Source organism: Rutilus rutilus, assembly GCF_951802725.1.
Source record: "Rutilus rutilus genome assembly, chromosome: 5".
Taxonomy (NCBI): Eukaryota; Metazoa; Chordata; class Actinopteri; order Cypriniformes; family Leuciscidae; genus Rutilus; species Rutilus rutilus.
Genome location: NC_140213.1, coordinates 39,896,148 through 39,912,509, shown reverse-complemented (window position 1 = coordinate 39,912,509; position 16,362 = coordinate 39,896,148). Strand labels below are relative to the sequence as shown.

The window sequence follows — 16,362 nt, the reverse complement described above, 5'->3', positions numbered from 1 at the left end:
GTTATAAAACACCTTGATCCATCATGCACATAAAAAGGGAACTAAAGCGGACCAAACATGGGGATTTTTTTTTTTTTATAAAAGCTGGACTAATAATAACAACAATAACTCACAGTCACTGCTTAAAGAATATGAGACATCTGCACGTTATCTATACAAACATACCATATCGAGGACAATTAATAGTTCTTATGCAAACAACTCAAATGAATAAATTTGCATACAAGCAAAAACATTTTCAGACAAGAACTCATCAATTGATGGAAATCACCATATATTTGAAGGGATATTCAGAAGAGTGTGACAAAAGAAAGTGGCAGTGGGTACCTTTCTCCTTGTGGAGGCATGGGCCGAGGACCCTGGCCTTTGGGCCGATCCATTCTGGGAGACAACGGGGGTCGCCCAGGCATTCTCCTGTCTCGACCTATGGAGAAATCAGAGAGTGATGCTTGAGGAACCGAGAGAGCAGATTGCAATGTTGCGCATCTCTTATTTCTGGACATCCTTTGAACAAAGAGCTTAAGCACTGCGGTATCTGCTCGGATATCATATTTCTGGAGGGGTTTTCTAATGGGCAGTAAAGGTGTCGTGTTGTTTACCTCTGTCAGGTGACAGCGCTATCCTCTTGCTGAGAGGCGAAGGGGGTCGCTCTTTATCGGCAGGGAAGTACCTTTTCCTATTGCCTCTGTCGGTTTGCTGCTGGCCAAAGAGGAATAAAGTCGTCATTGATCCATCATGCACTCAACACAGCTGCTCGAACGTGAAAGCGCCTTCCCCATTTACCTTGTTTAACAGGGTGAGTTTGATGTCCTTGTGCGAGCCGTATCCTCCTGGAGGCCCCATAGGCGGCGGGTGCATGGGGTGACCTCTGTTCCCAGATCTAGGCATTCCGGAGCTGGTTTTGGGGGGGAGACCGGAGGGGTCCACTCGTTTCCGCTCATCTCTGAAAGGCTCTTCTTTCTTTGGCGGTTTTCCTTGAAAGGACACCACACAACAGTTACTTTTCTTTTTATCTAATAATTATTTATAAGTGTTTTTTTTTGTTTTTAATCTAATATTTATATTTTATTGAAGTTTTATTTCAACTAACGAAAAAAAAAAAGTTTTAGTTTACAATAACAAAAATTATATGTATGGCCTGTTATAGTCATACTTCAAAAAATGCAACAAATACTCATCAAATGTGACAGTCACTGAGCCACAGTACCTCTGTCTTTGTTGGGCCCCCTGTCCCGTGGAGGGCCCCTTTCTTTGCGGGCATGGCCCGGAGTGGGTGATCGGGAGCTGGCGGAAGACACGGGGCTGGCCAGGTCAGCGTACATGTCATCTGAGTCAGCGCTCCTGACCGAGCTACTGCTGGAGGAGGCAGACGATACAGATGACACGCTACTGACCGACAGAGACCTGCGAAACCACACAGACATTCTGTTATACCACGATATTTACATTTGAACTCTTCGATGAAGACTCTACTGTCTGTGTGCATCCCCTACCTAGACTTGTGCGATCCGGAACGGGACCGGGAGAGTGAGGCGGAGGAGGAATGGGATTTTGAGCTGGAGCCAGACAAACTGCTGCCACTTACACTGCCACTCACTGTTCGCCTGCAGGAGAAACAGACAGAAAGCGAGAGAGAGACAATGAAATGTCGGTCAAGCACTGGAGACAGAATTAGTATAGTTAATTAACAAACCGGTTCTTACAGTTACAGACTTTGTTTGGAATATTTCACTGAATTAACTGTTCTGAAGCTGTCAGGAAAGTTCCTGAATCAACTATGAGTTGCCGGTTTCTGGTCAGTGTCCCGGTAGAGGGACACTTGTCACTTTTTTTATTCCCTTATCACATATTTTAGTAATCATCATAAAATCATATACAATTCATCCTGTGAAAACAAATTTAAACTGTAAATTGCTTCCCCATGGAAACAGTATTTTAAAACCTTTTAGCGGGCTCAATTTTTGTGATATTAACTTCAAAAGTGGAAAGCAACTTGGTTAAATTCCAAATTATTTATATTTTGTATAAAATAAGTGTTTAGTTCTACTTTAAAGTAAACAAACTTTTTACACTTTCATTTTCTGACTTTCACTTCTGCAATAATCTGCTAAATTGTCTAGTTTAAAAAGAGACCGAATTTAGGATGGGTCAGTATTACAAAGCATGAATTACAACCATTCAAGTTCCGATCTATTCTCACAAAAGGGTGGTGACAGTTTACAGTTTAAGGTTCATTCAGACAACAGAACATTTCTGTAATCATTACAAATCTGCAAGTGAAAAATCCAAAGCAAAGGAAAGAACAAACAAAAGCATCCGTGTCACAATTGTCATTCTTCCGCGTGTCAACCGAGAATGTTCCTCTTTGACAATAACTATGGACAGTACAACATACATTTTTGAAATGGAAGCCAGTTCTCATAATTAAAATGAATCTACAGAGAGTATGTTCGAAATAAAATGGTAACAGATACTACATACTTCCAAAAAATAAACAAATTATTTTACTAGTTATATACACAATACCATTCAAAATAATATTTAAATGAATACTATATCATTGTATATCAGAATAATTCATAATGTCATCGCGTTCATGATTAGACGTGCTGCTGTATCAGTGTCTTTATTTGCCCATATATCATCTGAAGACGATGAAATATGTGCGCATTCACGGTGCTTGTTCCTGTTTGGAGAACTAGAGTGAATGAAATTTGTCCATAAAAACAAATCTTGCTCTGGTCCGGATATGAACTGCGATATCCGCATTGCTAAACTTTTTGCGGCGGCCCGTGCAGAAATGTTTTTTAGGTTCATCTGATAACATCTGTTTATCTGTTAACAAAAATGTGTTATAGGTTTCATGACCCTTGTTCAAGGATTTACCCTTTTCCGTGTTGCGTTATAGAGCTGATACATTATACAACCTTATACACCCAAAAACAAATTTTCCACATAACCCCAGCATTTCAAAATGACATCTTGAACAATCCAAACATGTGAGCTGCGGTGTAGTTTTTTGAGGACGAGGTGTGATTTCTGAGCGATAATGTTTTCACCATTTTAGAGTGGTGGAGAATAAGGGAAAAATCTTGTACACATGACCAATTAAACACCTTACAACCACGCACAATACCCAACTGCAGAGCAAGAAATTACAGGTTTTGCATGGGCAAGCACCAGCCACATATCCAGATGTATCAAATGTGTCCTACACGCCAACTGCATCTGGCCAAATGCCATGACATAATGAAGTTATGATAACGATGACAAGTCAACAAAAGCTTCTTTGTGCTGAGGCATTAAAAACAACGGGACAGGAGATTTTCCTGAACACCCACACAGGGTATTCCACATCCACAGTGAAACTTCACTCTCACTGCAACAGATCACAGAACTGATCACATGCTGCTTCCCTATGCTGCAAAGTGCCCTTTCTAGACACACTCTCTCTTTCACACACTCAAAAACACAGATACGCCGTGTTCTAGGCACACTGGGTACTAGGTTCATATGCAAATACACTCGAAACACAAAATGTAAAAAAAAAAACACAACAAAAACACAAGCACACTATCAGGCTAGAGACAAAAACTCCAGCTATTATGATGATGCAATCCTTGAACCTGTTAAGCTGCAACCCCACTTTTGAAAAATCCCCAGAAATGGCATACCCAAACTGAAACAGATACAGCTCATGAACCCTTTGTACTAAAAGCACAAGTATGATCTCATTTGAAAGCTGACACCTGGCAGTTTATTGTAAATGTAGAATTAATTATTGTCATAATTGTCATTGATTGTCAAATCATTGTAATTTTTATGAAACATCCTCATGAAAATAAATTTGAACTTGGCACTGAGGCAATCTAGAAATGCACTACAGCTAAAGCCATATGTCTGACCATGTTATATGTAAAATCTGGAGATGATAAGTCTAAAACTCTGTATTTAGTTAAATGTTTTTCAAGATCATGTCATGTGACTTTTTTAGAGTCTTATCAAAATATGCAACTGATGTTTGTCATCATCTAAGCATCCATTCAGTCTATTGTCTCTATTTTCTTTGTGGTGCAAACGAGCCCCATTCAGTCTCAGTCTCCCCAAGCACACATTCACACCTCTCCAGCCTGGTTATGGCTCTAAATATGCATTTCTTTTGTCTGCATTATAGTTACTAACGACTGGCTATTCACATGCTATTCATAGGGTTTCAATCCCTAATTTCTTTTATCAAAGTTCTCAATTCAAATGCCCTTCTTGAATAAATAAACATTTCAGTAAGCATTGCTATTTAGGAAAAAAACATAAAAGAATAACTGCTAACTTAGGTGGCAGGTGCACCTGGGCTAGCTAGCATGTTAGCTTAGCACACCATCAATACACAACCATTTATGAGATTAAAACCATGTTTGTGCTCCAAACTTCCTATAACGCAAGTCGAGTGTTTTAAATAATCTTCTGTGATCTAATTTGGCTTCAGATAAAAAAAATCTGACAAAAAATATATTATTTTATAGTATTCTGCACAATGATAAAGTATATATTGATTAGCATTACATTATAAATATAATCTATGAAAATACCTGGCATGGCTTGAACACAGGCAAATCAAATATCATTGCAATCATGTTTATTGTCTTCAAAACGACTATATCTGCATGTTACAGCGATCTGTGTTATCTGTGTGTGTATCAGTGACGTCCTGGAATGTCACATGATCATGGCTCTTCTTCATGTTCCATATATGGACTGTTACTGTGCATATAGCGCCCTCAGGCTGCTGGTATGCAGTGTTGCCAGATTGGGCGGGTTCCCGCCCAATTGGGCGGTTTTGAATTTGATTGTGCGGGTAAAAAAGGGTTTGGGCGGGTGGACAAAATTTGGGCTGGTTTGGGGTCAGTTCGGCGGTTTTGAAACATCGACATTTTAAAGTCTAATTGGTTAAAAAACTAAACTAAAGTGTGCATGTAGTCATCAGTCATCATGCCATTACTGTAGCCTACACACGCAGAGTCAGCTGGCGTTAGTGTTGACATCACCGACGAGCACGCACTTTTAGCCAATCAGCGATCCGCAGGCAGATGCGATTGAGCGCGATAAGTTGAAGCTATATTCAAGTGATCGCTACTGCCAAAGTAATATAGCCTACTAAACAGTAAGTTGTATCTACACAGTAAAGAGTGAAATAGTGAGCAGCTCTAAAAACATACACCTGGTGGGAGATATCGATGGTGAATATAACTCTGAGGAGAGCACAGTTGAATGACTTGAAATGGGACGTGAAATATGTCCATGGTCATGTGCACACTAGCCTAACCTTACCAGACATCGGCAACTTTTACACCGTCCAGACTGCACAATACTCGACCCTGACAGCTGCTGAAAAAGGTTTGAATCAACGATGAATGAGTTTGACTGCTAAATTCTGCGTTATGTTCTGCAATGTGTACTTCCGAGGGTTAACGTTAAAGTCATCGGTTCATTTCTTGATTGCCGTTTTGACAGTGTCCATCTGGACATTTTAGTCATATTGGCTAATTCTCCTTAATAATTGCCCTGTTTTCCTGGAATTTTATTTTATTTTTAATTTTATTTTATCATTGTTATTTTGTTTTAAGGAGATACAAATTGAGCTTATCAACCTTGAATGACATGGTAATGAAATTATATCATATTATTTTGGCAGTAAAATTTTGGGCGGTTTTTTCTTGTAGTGGGCGGGTTTTGGTGAGCTTTTGGGCTGGAAATCACTGTCCCAATCTGGCAACACTGCTGGTATGGATTGAAAACACAATAGACCAGAGTATGAAAGCGCTCATAATGATTACATCGACGCATTTGGGTATAAATTCAGTAAATATTATTCCTGTCTATAGAAATATGATGTAAATCTATGAGAATCTATCAATATTTCTCCAAATCTGCACATTTTTGAGCTAAAGCCCTGAGGCACGTTGTTTTGTGTATCGCTGTCATGACGACAGCACGGGAGTTTTTTTATGAATGAAAGCGGCTGACGGTCATAATTCATATTAAAAGTATCGACGCATTTTTCCATTTCATAACTCCTGACACAAATTAAGACATAACTGTCACTATAAGTTTCTCAGAATACAATAGTGGTCAAATACTGAAACTTGAGTCTTATATCTTTTTAATGATGTATAGTTTGTCAAGGTATAACATTAAATCTGATAGTAACTTTGAATTAAATAAATAAAAAAACGCTTCAGTGCGCCGACGCACTGGTGAAGCTTAACAGGTTAAAGAAAGAGTTCTACCACTATTTATTACTAACCCTCATGTAAATTAAAATAAATAAATAAAAGCGAACAAATAAATTATTAATGAACGTGATAGGGGTCTTGCTACAAGTTCCAAAATGACTAAATTAATAATAATAATAAATACATAAATTATCAAACGCTACCAGTCAAAAAGACCACTTTTAATGTTATGGTGCTTTTTTTGGCATTTTGGAGCTTGACAATCCCAGTCCTCATCACCTCATGTGTGTCACTTTTTGTGTTAAACAAAAGAAAGAAACGTGTAAAGGTTTGGAATAGTGTTAAAATACTGGAATTTCCCACTTCGATACAATACTTTGAAAAATATTGATACTCGATATCACAGAGAAAACTGCCATATATACCGCCATACAGGTAATGTGTGATCTCATAATTTTTTTGATCATTTGTGAAAACTCCATTTACACAAAAAAGAAAGAAAAAAAAAGACAGTTAAACAGTTGGTAATAAAGTAAAGACAAATAAACAAATTGCAAACAATAGCACAAATAAATACATTAGAGTAAAGAGACAAATGAAAGTTTTTTCAGGTAGGTCTAACAGTAGCATTCACTAAGAAATACTACAGAAATTAAAGTAATCAAATGTAAAATAACACTGGATAGTTTTAATTTGAACAGATTAATGCTTAAAATTAAACTTACAAAAGTTATTCAGTCAAGATCAGAGATTGATTTTCTTTGTCTTTTGTTCTTTGATTAACCTGACAGACAGCACTAGGAATATTAGGCTGCTGTCACTTTAAGAGCTTATGCACAGATCCAATACAGTGTTTCCCCTAGGTTTACAGGTTTGGGGGGGGGGGGTTGGTTTGGGGAAAATTGACACAGACGCTATCTATCTATCTCTATCTATCTATCTCTATCTATCTATCTGTCACATAAATTGGTTGTCTGGGAGGGTAATGGTTTGTAAAAGTTAAAAAATGTTAACATAAGATATCTCTTTAAAAAAATAAATAAACATATTTAAATCTTTTTAAATTTGACTTTTGCAAACAACCTTTGTTAAATTTATAGAAGTATTTGTTAATATTAATGGACCAGAGCTTAAATAGTTTTATTTTTTAACTAACAACTAAAAAAAGATTTATAAATACTAACCAATATATATATAATTTTTAAATGGGCTTTTTTTATGAGAAGTTTTTATTTCTATGATGCATTTATTGGAGAGAATAATCCTGTCAGACGCACCACTGCTGTGAACGCGCGCTCACGTAAACACAATTTAAACAATGTATTATTCAATACATTACTTCTATATAATTATATATTAAGTTGCTCAAGCAAGTGGTAAAATATTTAACCATGTACTTATATTAAAATCTTTTGTATTTAAATTTTAATACAATAAATCTTGCATGTCACAAAGAACTTGTTTTTCCACCTCCACGAATAAGACGAGTGTTGTTCATTATGTCGCCTTGTTGAGGTAAATTGTAGTTTTCCTTGCTTTAACTCAGTCTTAAAGTGAAAAAAGTAGTAATTAATTAAATAAATTTATGGTGAGATTACTACATTTTATTTAATTAATCGCACTTATGGTGAAATTACTACATTTTCAGGTCAATCGGTGTTCATTTTGACCACGAAACATGCGCTGTCACTTTAATTCAGCGTTTGCAGCACAGCAGAAATAGACTCGGTGCAGAAACGATCGCTGCACTGGCACTGCTGTATACGCACCGCAACTGGAACAGATCGATCATCGACGGACTGCATCCTCGTGCAGTGTGAAAGCTCTGTTAACACGGGTACGGAAAAAAAATACTCACCGCAAACGAAATATATGTGAAACGGGCGTTGGAGCAGGAGAGCTACTCCGGCTGCTACTCGTCTCGCAGTAGAGCGAGTGTTGCCATCTTCAGTTCAGCGACACATTTCCAGCCGCGCGCTCTCTGTCCGCTAGTGCTCAACTGTATGTGACGCAAGTGTTTGTTTGTGTGTGAGTGTGCGCACACATTGGGATAATTGTAAACACAGACAGAAAAGACATGCCATCGTGGAAATAAGATAAATAACATATTACTTAAGGGCCATTTAGTTTTTTTTTTTATAAAATAACAAATTGTAATCTGTCGCTATAAAGAAAATCAAATCAAATTTACTTGACCTCCAAGGGGGGCGGGGGGAGCCGTTAGGAGGGCGGGGCGCCCCCCTTATATAATGGTAGGGGAAACACTGCAATATACTGTTACACAACATGTGTTTTCTCTCAACTATTTTTGTTCCAAAACTGACTGTATTTACCTGAATTCTTGGAAAGACGGGCATTTTGACAATTTTGTATGTATTTGACCATTTAAGCGCAATAAGCCACGAAAAAGAAGTCAATTTGGTTCTCGCGAGCTGTCTCACGAGAGACGGCTTTATGAGAGGGCTACTTGTATAGATCAGTGATGCACGCATTTTAGGTGTGAGTGCGAAACCTGTGGGAATTAGTCAAATTATGTGCAATACTATCACTATTTAACCGGAATGAATGAGACTAGTGAGTGAGAGGAGGCGGGTGTCTGTCAATTCGCTGTCGGAGAGAAGAGAGCGAGAACGCGCAGCTGGTATCGGTGTATCGATACTGCAGAAAAGGAGTATTGGAACTGTTTCAGATATTTCAGTACCAAAACACATCGAAATATTGATATTTTTGAGAACTCTAGTTTGGAACAACATAACGAGTAAATAATGATATATATTTTTTGGTGGACGATCCTTGTAAATGGCCATAAAACACCTTTGCAAAGAGCGACAGTTTATGTTAGTGGAAGAACGAACGTGTGCTGTACCTTCGAGGTGGGTTGTGCTGTTGACGTTCTTTCTTGCGTCCTTCTCTAATGTTGGGGGGTTCTCTTGGTTCTCTGGGTTCTCTTGGTTCTCTGGGTTCTCTTGGTCCAGGAGGTCTTCCAGCTGGACGTGGGTTGGGGGGCTTTCCTGCCTCTGTGATTGGCTTGGGTGGTTTCCCCGGCTGTTCAGGCAACAAGGGACTGGGCATCATTTTGGGAGGTCCTTTCTCCCTGCGAGGAGGGGGCAGTGCACCAGGCTTCAACGGGGGGCTGAATGAAAATATGCATTTTCACGTGCATGCAGTGAGTGAACAAAGGGGTTCTGTTCTGACAACTACAGTTAGAAACAGCCAAAAGGCTAAGCCTCAGTGTTATTGATTTAATTGGCTGTGTTGACATAGATTAGAAGTACAAAAGTTTGGGTTTTTTAAAAGTTTCTCAATTTAATCAGGCATGTGATCAGCTAAAGACGAAAAGAAGGAAAACCTATTTTCTATTTCACAGAACAACAGTAAAATTACAATACTAAGGTTGTCTTAAAAGCTTAATGGTTGATAGCAAAGAAATTATTTTGGCGGAAAACCGCAGGGAGACCTTAAGGCTTCTCTTTGTTGACAACAGATTCATAAATGATTCCCATTACAAATTTGGGAGGATGTCTGGCACGTTGCGTTCACAAATGCAAATTATAAGCGACTCAAACACACAGAACTTGCAGAGCAGCATTTACTGTGAATATAAAATTAAAATGAATGAATGCTCATGAAACATGCAGCGAGCAAGACTATATTTATCAAATTTCAACAGCGATTTGATGATTGCACTAAGCCATATCACATTCTCACAACCATGCATTGTCAAAATTTAACTGGCGAGTAACAGTTTCAACGCCAATTTTTACTCGCATTTGAACATGGAGCTTTAAGGTCACAAAATCATATCACTAAGCATCCTTGCTGACTAAAAGTATGTCTTTCATAAATAAGAAAAATCTTACTAACCCCAAACTTTTGAACGTGTATAGACCTTATGCGCCAGAGAAACAAGCGCGCATTATCTTGAGAATATTGTCTTTGAACTTCCATTTTAGCGGTAGCTCTGTATTAGAGATGCGCGGTTGGTGGTTACAGCCACGAGCATTGTAATGTTTAAAGCAGATGTCTTAACAAATATGCAAGATCGCTGTGGAAATATAAACCGGAAGACAAAAGACAACAAGCGCAGCGCTGAAAAGGGGCGGGGCTACATAAGGTCTATTTACCAAATGGGTTTTGAAAGCATGAGTGTGTGCATTTACCCTTTCACTGCAACAGGAGGCTGCTCAGCTTTGTTTTTATTAGTGTTTCTTTGTGCCGAGGGGGTTGGTGAGGGTGAGGAAGAGAAGGATCGCGATCTAGACAATGGAAAATAAAGTGATTAAATAAAGCAAATATTCACAGCAAAACCCAGCCATTTATAAATGTGCTATACTTAATGTTCAGAAAGTCATTAAATCAGCATGAGCAATCATCATATCTTGCCTAGAGCGGCTTCCACTGAAAGAGCTGTGCTGAGAGGTGTGACTTGAGAAGGAACTCATTGAAGAAGACCGTGAACGAGATCGGGACCGGGAAGAGCCAGAACCCGTGAACGATGAGGACCGGGATGAAGACCTGGAAAATTGGAGAAATGGATAAATAAAAGCACCACCCTTTAAAAACCAACTTAAAGGGGTAGTTCACCCAAAAATGAAGATTAATTTATTAATTCCAAATCTGTATGACAAAAGATGATATTCTGAAAAATTATTTTGACCATATAATGAAATTCAGTGGGGTCCAAAACAGTGTCTTTGATTGTATGGACAAAAACAATTTCTATCTAAATATCTTTTTATGTTCCAAAAGAAAGAAAGTCAGACTGGTTTGGAAAGACATTTGTAAATGTAAATGAACACTTAATAAAAAACAATTGGTAAACTATACGTTTAGCTAGCAAGAAAGCTATTATCTTACCTAGATGAATTGGAAAGAGAAACCGAAGATCCAGAGGGCCTGTGTCGCCTGCGGCCACGGGGAGGGGAGCCCATGAGACCAGGTCTTCTCCTAGGGGATTTAGACCTGCGCCAGGGGTCCTTCCATTCATCTGGCCTCTTGGCCAGTGGGACCATCTCCTTCTTTGTTGGTGGCTCCAATGGCCCTCTGAAAAGAATAGCAGAAGATGTGGATTTAGATAGAATGCACCTACAAACATTTATCTTATGGCTCGTTTCCACTGACCAGTACGGTACGGTGCCGTACGGTACAGGTCGATAAACCATGAATCGGCTAGCGTTTCCACTGCCAACAGTACTCTTACTTGATAAGTGTGTGTAGCCTATGCCAGAACAAAGCGATCGATGTCATGTTCACGCGAAGAAGAAAGCGACATAAACAACAATGGATGACATACAGCAGATCTTGTTCTTGCTTCTCACCATGTTTGTCAAAAGAAGCCAAGCGCCGACATTAGGTGTTTCTCAATACCAAGTACACAAAGTTCGAACTTGCCAAGTCCGACTCAGGAGAATGACTCCTGAGGACGCGAGTCCGGTAATTCTGCAAATAGAATAGCGCGTTCTTGAAAGCGTCACTCAGCTCGTTCTGCTACTCCGGATATCTCTGTATGTACATTTTAGGCAACAATAAAACGAAATATGTTCTAAAACACCACACTGCCTCTTTTCGTTTTCATTTAAAGAAATCTTAAACATTATAGCCACACAAATGTGGTTCAGGCAACGCGTATTGATTACATTCACTGCATGTAACGTTAGCCTATTTATAATACATTTGACAAATATTAAACTTATTAATATGGTTCAGGCAATATGTTCATTTGTACTCTGATCATATTCACTGCAATAAAAAAAAAAAAATGACTAAACTCAACCCCTGTCTCTTTTTGTTAAATTTCAGTTTTATCAATAATAGCCATTATAAAAGTATAAGTAAAAAGTACAAGAAGCTATACAATAAGAAATAAAGCAAACAATTCAGTCAAACATACAAAGTCAGCGCTCTAGTCTAACGTTACAAAGTTAAATAGCCTAAATATAAAGTTTAATTATGAAATTTCACTTAGCCCTCAGCCAAAATGATTGGCCAGGGACCAAATTATAGATTCACGAGACCAAAGATCTCCCGTTAGGTCTACACAAGATGAATTATATTTCATGTTTAACCACTACAGAGACGTCAGAGTCAGCGGCAAACGTCAGAAGGACTAGCCGAGGAAAGGCTGTTCCAGGCGGGGGTACATGAGCGCCCGGTGATCGCCTGGAATGTTTCTCACAACCTGGATCAAATTTTCATAAATCTTTATGAATAAACCACAGATCTGAGCCTTAAACAACTACATTCTCGCCTGAAAAACTCTTAAAACTACATTTCGTGACACAATAACAGAAGTATTATATGTCAACTGTATATTAAAAAAATGGCGCGTCTAATGTTGTCATTCCCCTTGTAGCACGCGCAAGTGACGATACTCTGATACCAATCAACGTTCTGCAATCTGCAGTGAGTCTAGCTCCACCCTTTAGTACCGTACCACTGTGCTAAGTACCCCAACGGAAGGGTACCGAAAAAGTGGTACGGTACGGTTCGGCATTTTGGTACCATTCACAACTTTTGACAGTGGAAATAATTGCGTACCGTACCGTACTGTACCGGTCAGTGGAAACGAGCCATTAATGAAAACCACTGTTGAATTTGCATATTCTCTGTAAAAGAAAGAAACTGTGTCATTGACATTGCAAAGTTGGCACAGATTTGTCATCATCTCACTGAGACTCAACAGAAGAATAAGTCTTCCTTGTAAAAAATATCTGTTCATTTCCTGAAAAACAATCGAAAACCCCCAAAAATATGCACGTCAATTGTCGTTATAAACTAATACCATTACGTAAACAATATTAAGTAATGTTATTATAAGATGGCATATGTTACGGAGACTTCACCATGTTTAAGTATTCACAGAGTGGTGGAGTTGCAACAGTGATAAAAGACATATCTGAATTTAATTAATTATTGAAAAATGAAAGTAAACTGTCATGACAATTCAAGTCATGTCAAGTAATTTTACATGAAGGCAGAAGACTATATCCTCTTCACTGACTTTGGTAGCCATCCAACTATTCATCAGGAAGCTAGAGCTGCCAAAAAGCTTCCCATAAGTGTTAAATGTCTCTTTATTTGTATTGATTCATGTGACAGTCTTATGAAAGTCTTTGTAACCAAAAATACATTCAAGAGTTTCCCATTAGTTCCCACAAAACGATGTAATTTAGTCAGCTGTTATTCAAAAACAATTGATTAGCTCTATGCTGTAGTATTAAAATAGTATCATTGGTGTCTTTAGCCAACTTAGCTTCCTCCGGGAAATTTAGTGCTCTCAGGTCCATTTGTGTTTTTTAATAATTAAATAATAACCGCTGACCTTACAATGTAATTTACCAGTTCTATGGATAATACTGAAGCAAATGTCACATGCCTGAGTTTTAGTTGGCTACCATTCAAGCACCATACCAGAAAAGGAAGATGATATCAATGATATAGAAACATTACATTGTTTTAAACCACTTGTTTTCTGGCAACTAGATATCTAGTTTTCAATCTTAACTGTTTTTACTTCCTGCAGAAGAGCATGAAGATTTCCCCTGTGCTTCGGTAGAAAGAAATGAGAAACGTTAATAATATTCATTTTATTATGTTTATAGAATTTTTATTGTACGATTAATGGTATGTCATCTCATACATCTATTTTTTTAACTACTTTAATTGTAACCAACCAGATATTGTCATTAAACCCTTTCAATTACAAATGATGTGCTAACTAGGTTTGATTTGGTGTTAACATTTATGTGCTACCTATTGCAATCCAAAATCGTCACACTTTAGCAACACCGTCGTTGGTATAAGTAGCAGGTAATAGACTAGAAGTGTACAGTTTTCTACCTTTAGTAATTCGCCAATCCTGCAGCCTGAACAACTGTAGGGAAACTACCCTTACAAGATGAACACAATACCAATTAAACAACATTTACAAAGAAAATTAATGTGTGTTAAAATTAGGGGAGAAACGTTAATAATATACATATTTTTTATTATGTTTATAGAATTTTTTTTATAATACAAATCTTAATAACATTTCTAATAAAATGCCTTAATATTTTTCAGTGATTATTGGCTCTCAATTTCTCTGGGAATTCATAACTTGAGCTGTGCTAAATCAGACTCAGAAAATACATTACTGAGTTCCAGTCCATAAAATGCAGCAAGCAGACCTTAGCGGTCATACCACCTGACCAGCTGGCCCTCCAGTAATCCCATTTCCAAGTGTAATTTCTCTGGATATTCCTGCTCTATTTTAAAGCAAGCAGTTCAGTGCAAAAGTTAGAGAGTGGGAGTTTTTGAAAAGGTTGCTCATTAATTAAAGATCATTATATTACAGAATTAGTCAAACATAGGGCATTCCACATCATCTACACTTTAAAGTATACCTTTAAATGACTAACATGATCCAGCCTAGGACCTGGAATGTCCTTTAGGGTGACGTCAAAGTAAACAAACCTGAGGCAGACCAAGTATTGCAGTGTGCCTAAAAATAGAACAGACAAGCTGAGCTATTTTTAGATGTGAAATCTAAAAACCTTAGCTCGCTTTCCTGTTTAAACGGAAAAAAGGAAGAACGTCCTTCCGTGAAGGAGCACTTGATGCAGAGCAGTAACATGGCAAATGCCCAATTAAAAAAAATACAATAAAGTAACAAAACAAAGGAGACAAATGCTTAGTTAAAAAGTTCAAAGTTCAAGTCATACTTTTTGAATATCCTGTTTTACTCTGTAATATGTCTGAAGTAACTGACTTTGAATGTTATTCATGAAGACTTTCAACTGATAATAAAATATAACAAAAGATAAACTTACGGTTATAATTCAAATGACAAGGGTTTTATAGCAATTTGTTGAATTACTGCACATGTACACTACTGCTCAAAAGATTGGGGTCAATAAGATTTGTTTTATGTTTTTGAAAGTAGTTTCTTATGTTCACTGTAAGGATGAAGCAAAAACTTTTGCTTTTCTGTTTCAACCCCTTCCAAAGGCCATTTGGAATTTCTAAAGGCAAAGATGTGCTGATAGTGATCAAGGTCTGTAGGCCAAGATGTGTGTACAGTGTTTCTGGGTTTTTCTCACTCATTTCTGCTCCGAGGTCTTGATTGTGGCATTTCTTTGAGGTTTAGAATCCAGTATTTCTGTCATTCTGTTAAAAAACTCTGTCTCGTATTCTGTCCAAACACACCGCGCCTTCTAAGTCAGGTGACTGTAAATGCGCAAAAACTGCTTCCATTGCAGTTTTGCGAAATATTCCTTTTTCGAATTGCCTGAAAAACCACCTCATGCGAGCATAAAAACTTTTTTGCGATAAATGGGAGTTTTTGCGTAATTGACGTGTTTCCATTGGGCGTATTTTCAATTCGCGCAATTTGAAGGGTAATGGAAACGCTGCTAGTATCACCTTACTCTGACCAAACCACATGAAATTTGTAACAGCGCCACCTATTAGTCAAAAGTGATAAACCCTCAAATCATATTACTAGTGACTGTGCGACCCGCATTAACTGCGTCTGGCGCGAAACTCTATGCGGATTGCTAATGAACGAGTAAAATATAAAGTAAAGAGTTAAAAGGAATGATCAAACATTTATTCAAACATATTAATTATCGAACATTATTGGAAAAAAAATGCATAATTTGCTGCTTAAATAAAAGAGGTTATACATAAGGAAATCCATTAAATTTAATCTTGTTGGTTTGCATAAAAAGAAAGACAGTAACACGCAGGAACCCTTCTGCCATGGCACTGGCTACAGTCCTTGGACCAGTGCGTGGACCTTACAATCTAATCAGGCGGATTAATTGATTGTACCTAAAAATACACTTTTCTAGTCTGGGCAAACATTATGATGTATTACTTCATGCCTGCAGACAAAATTAGACCGTCATGAAATCTGATCCCTGCAGAGAACAGTGGAGGACAGGTTAATCGTTGACTGAAGTCATTGCATTGTTTTCCTTATAACAGGAACTAGATTGCTCTTTAAAAAAAAAAAGAAAAAGGTGTAACCCAACGTTCAGCAGATGATGAAACTTTCAGTCACACCTCTTTGAGCAAGTTATAAAGGTGTTCTGTACTAAAATCAGACTCACACAGGAAGAAAGCATTAAGGAAAACAGGATGCAACAAT

General features: G+C 37.8%; 1 protein-coding gene across 8 annotated transcripts in view; it reads right to left on the bottom strand.

Moving 5' to 3' along the window:
* zc3h18 (zinc finger CCCH-type containing 18) overlaps positions 1-16,362 on the bottom strand; it is a 43,838-nt gene that overhangs the window by 1,161 nt on the left and 26,315 nt on the right. For 3 of the 8 annotated variants that reach the window (XM_084408932.1, XM_084408933.1, XM_084408934.1), the window contains exons 10-18: positions 11,088-11,273; positions 10,614-10,745; positions 10,391-10,486; positions 9,097-9,363; positions 1,494-1,604; positions 1,208-1,404; positions 784-974; positions 600-699; positions 328-424 (exon numbers count right to left, since the gene is read on the bottom strand). In XM_084408932.1, the coding sequence (XP_084265058.1) occupies positions 328-424; positions 600-699; positions 784-974; positions 1,208-1,404; positions 1,494-1,604; positions 9,097-9,363; positions 10,391-10,486; positions 10,614-10,745; positions 11,088-11,273 (1,377 nt within the window). The remainder of the gene's footprint in view (positions 1-327; positions 425-599; positions 700-783; positions 975-1,207; positions 1,405-1,493; positions 1,605-9,096; positions 9,364-10,390; positions 10,487-10,613; positions 10,746-11,087; positions 11,274-16,362) is intronic. The other 5 variants (XM_084408936.1, XM_084408935.1, XM_084408939.1 and 2 more) reach the window with 3 other exon arrangements.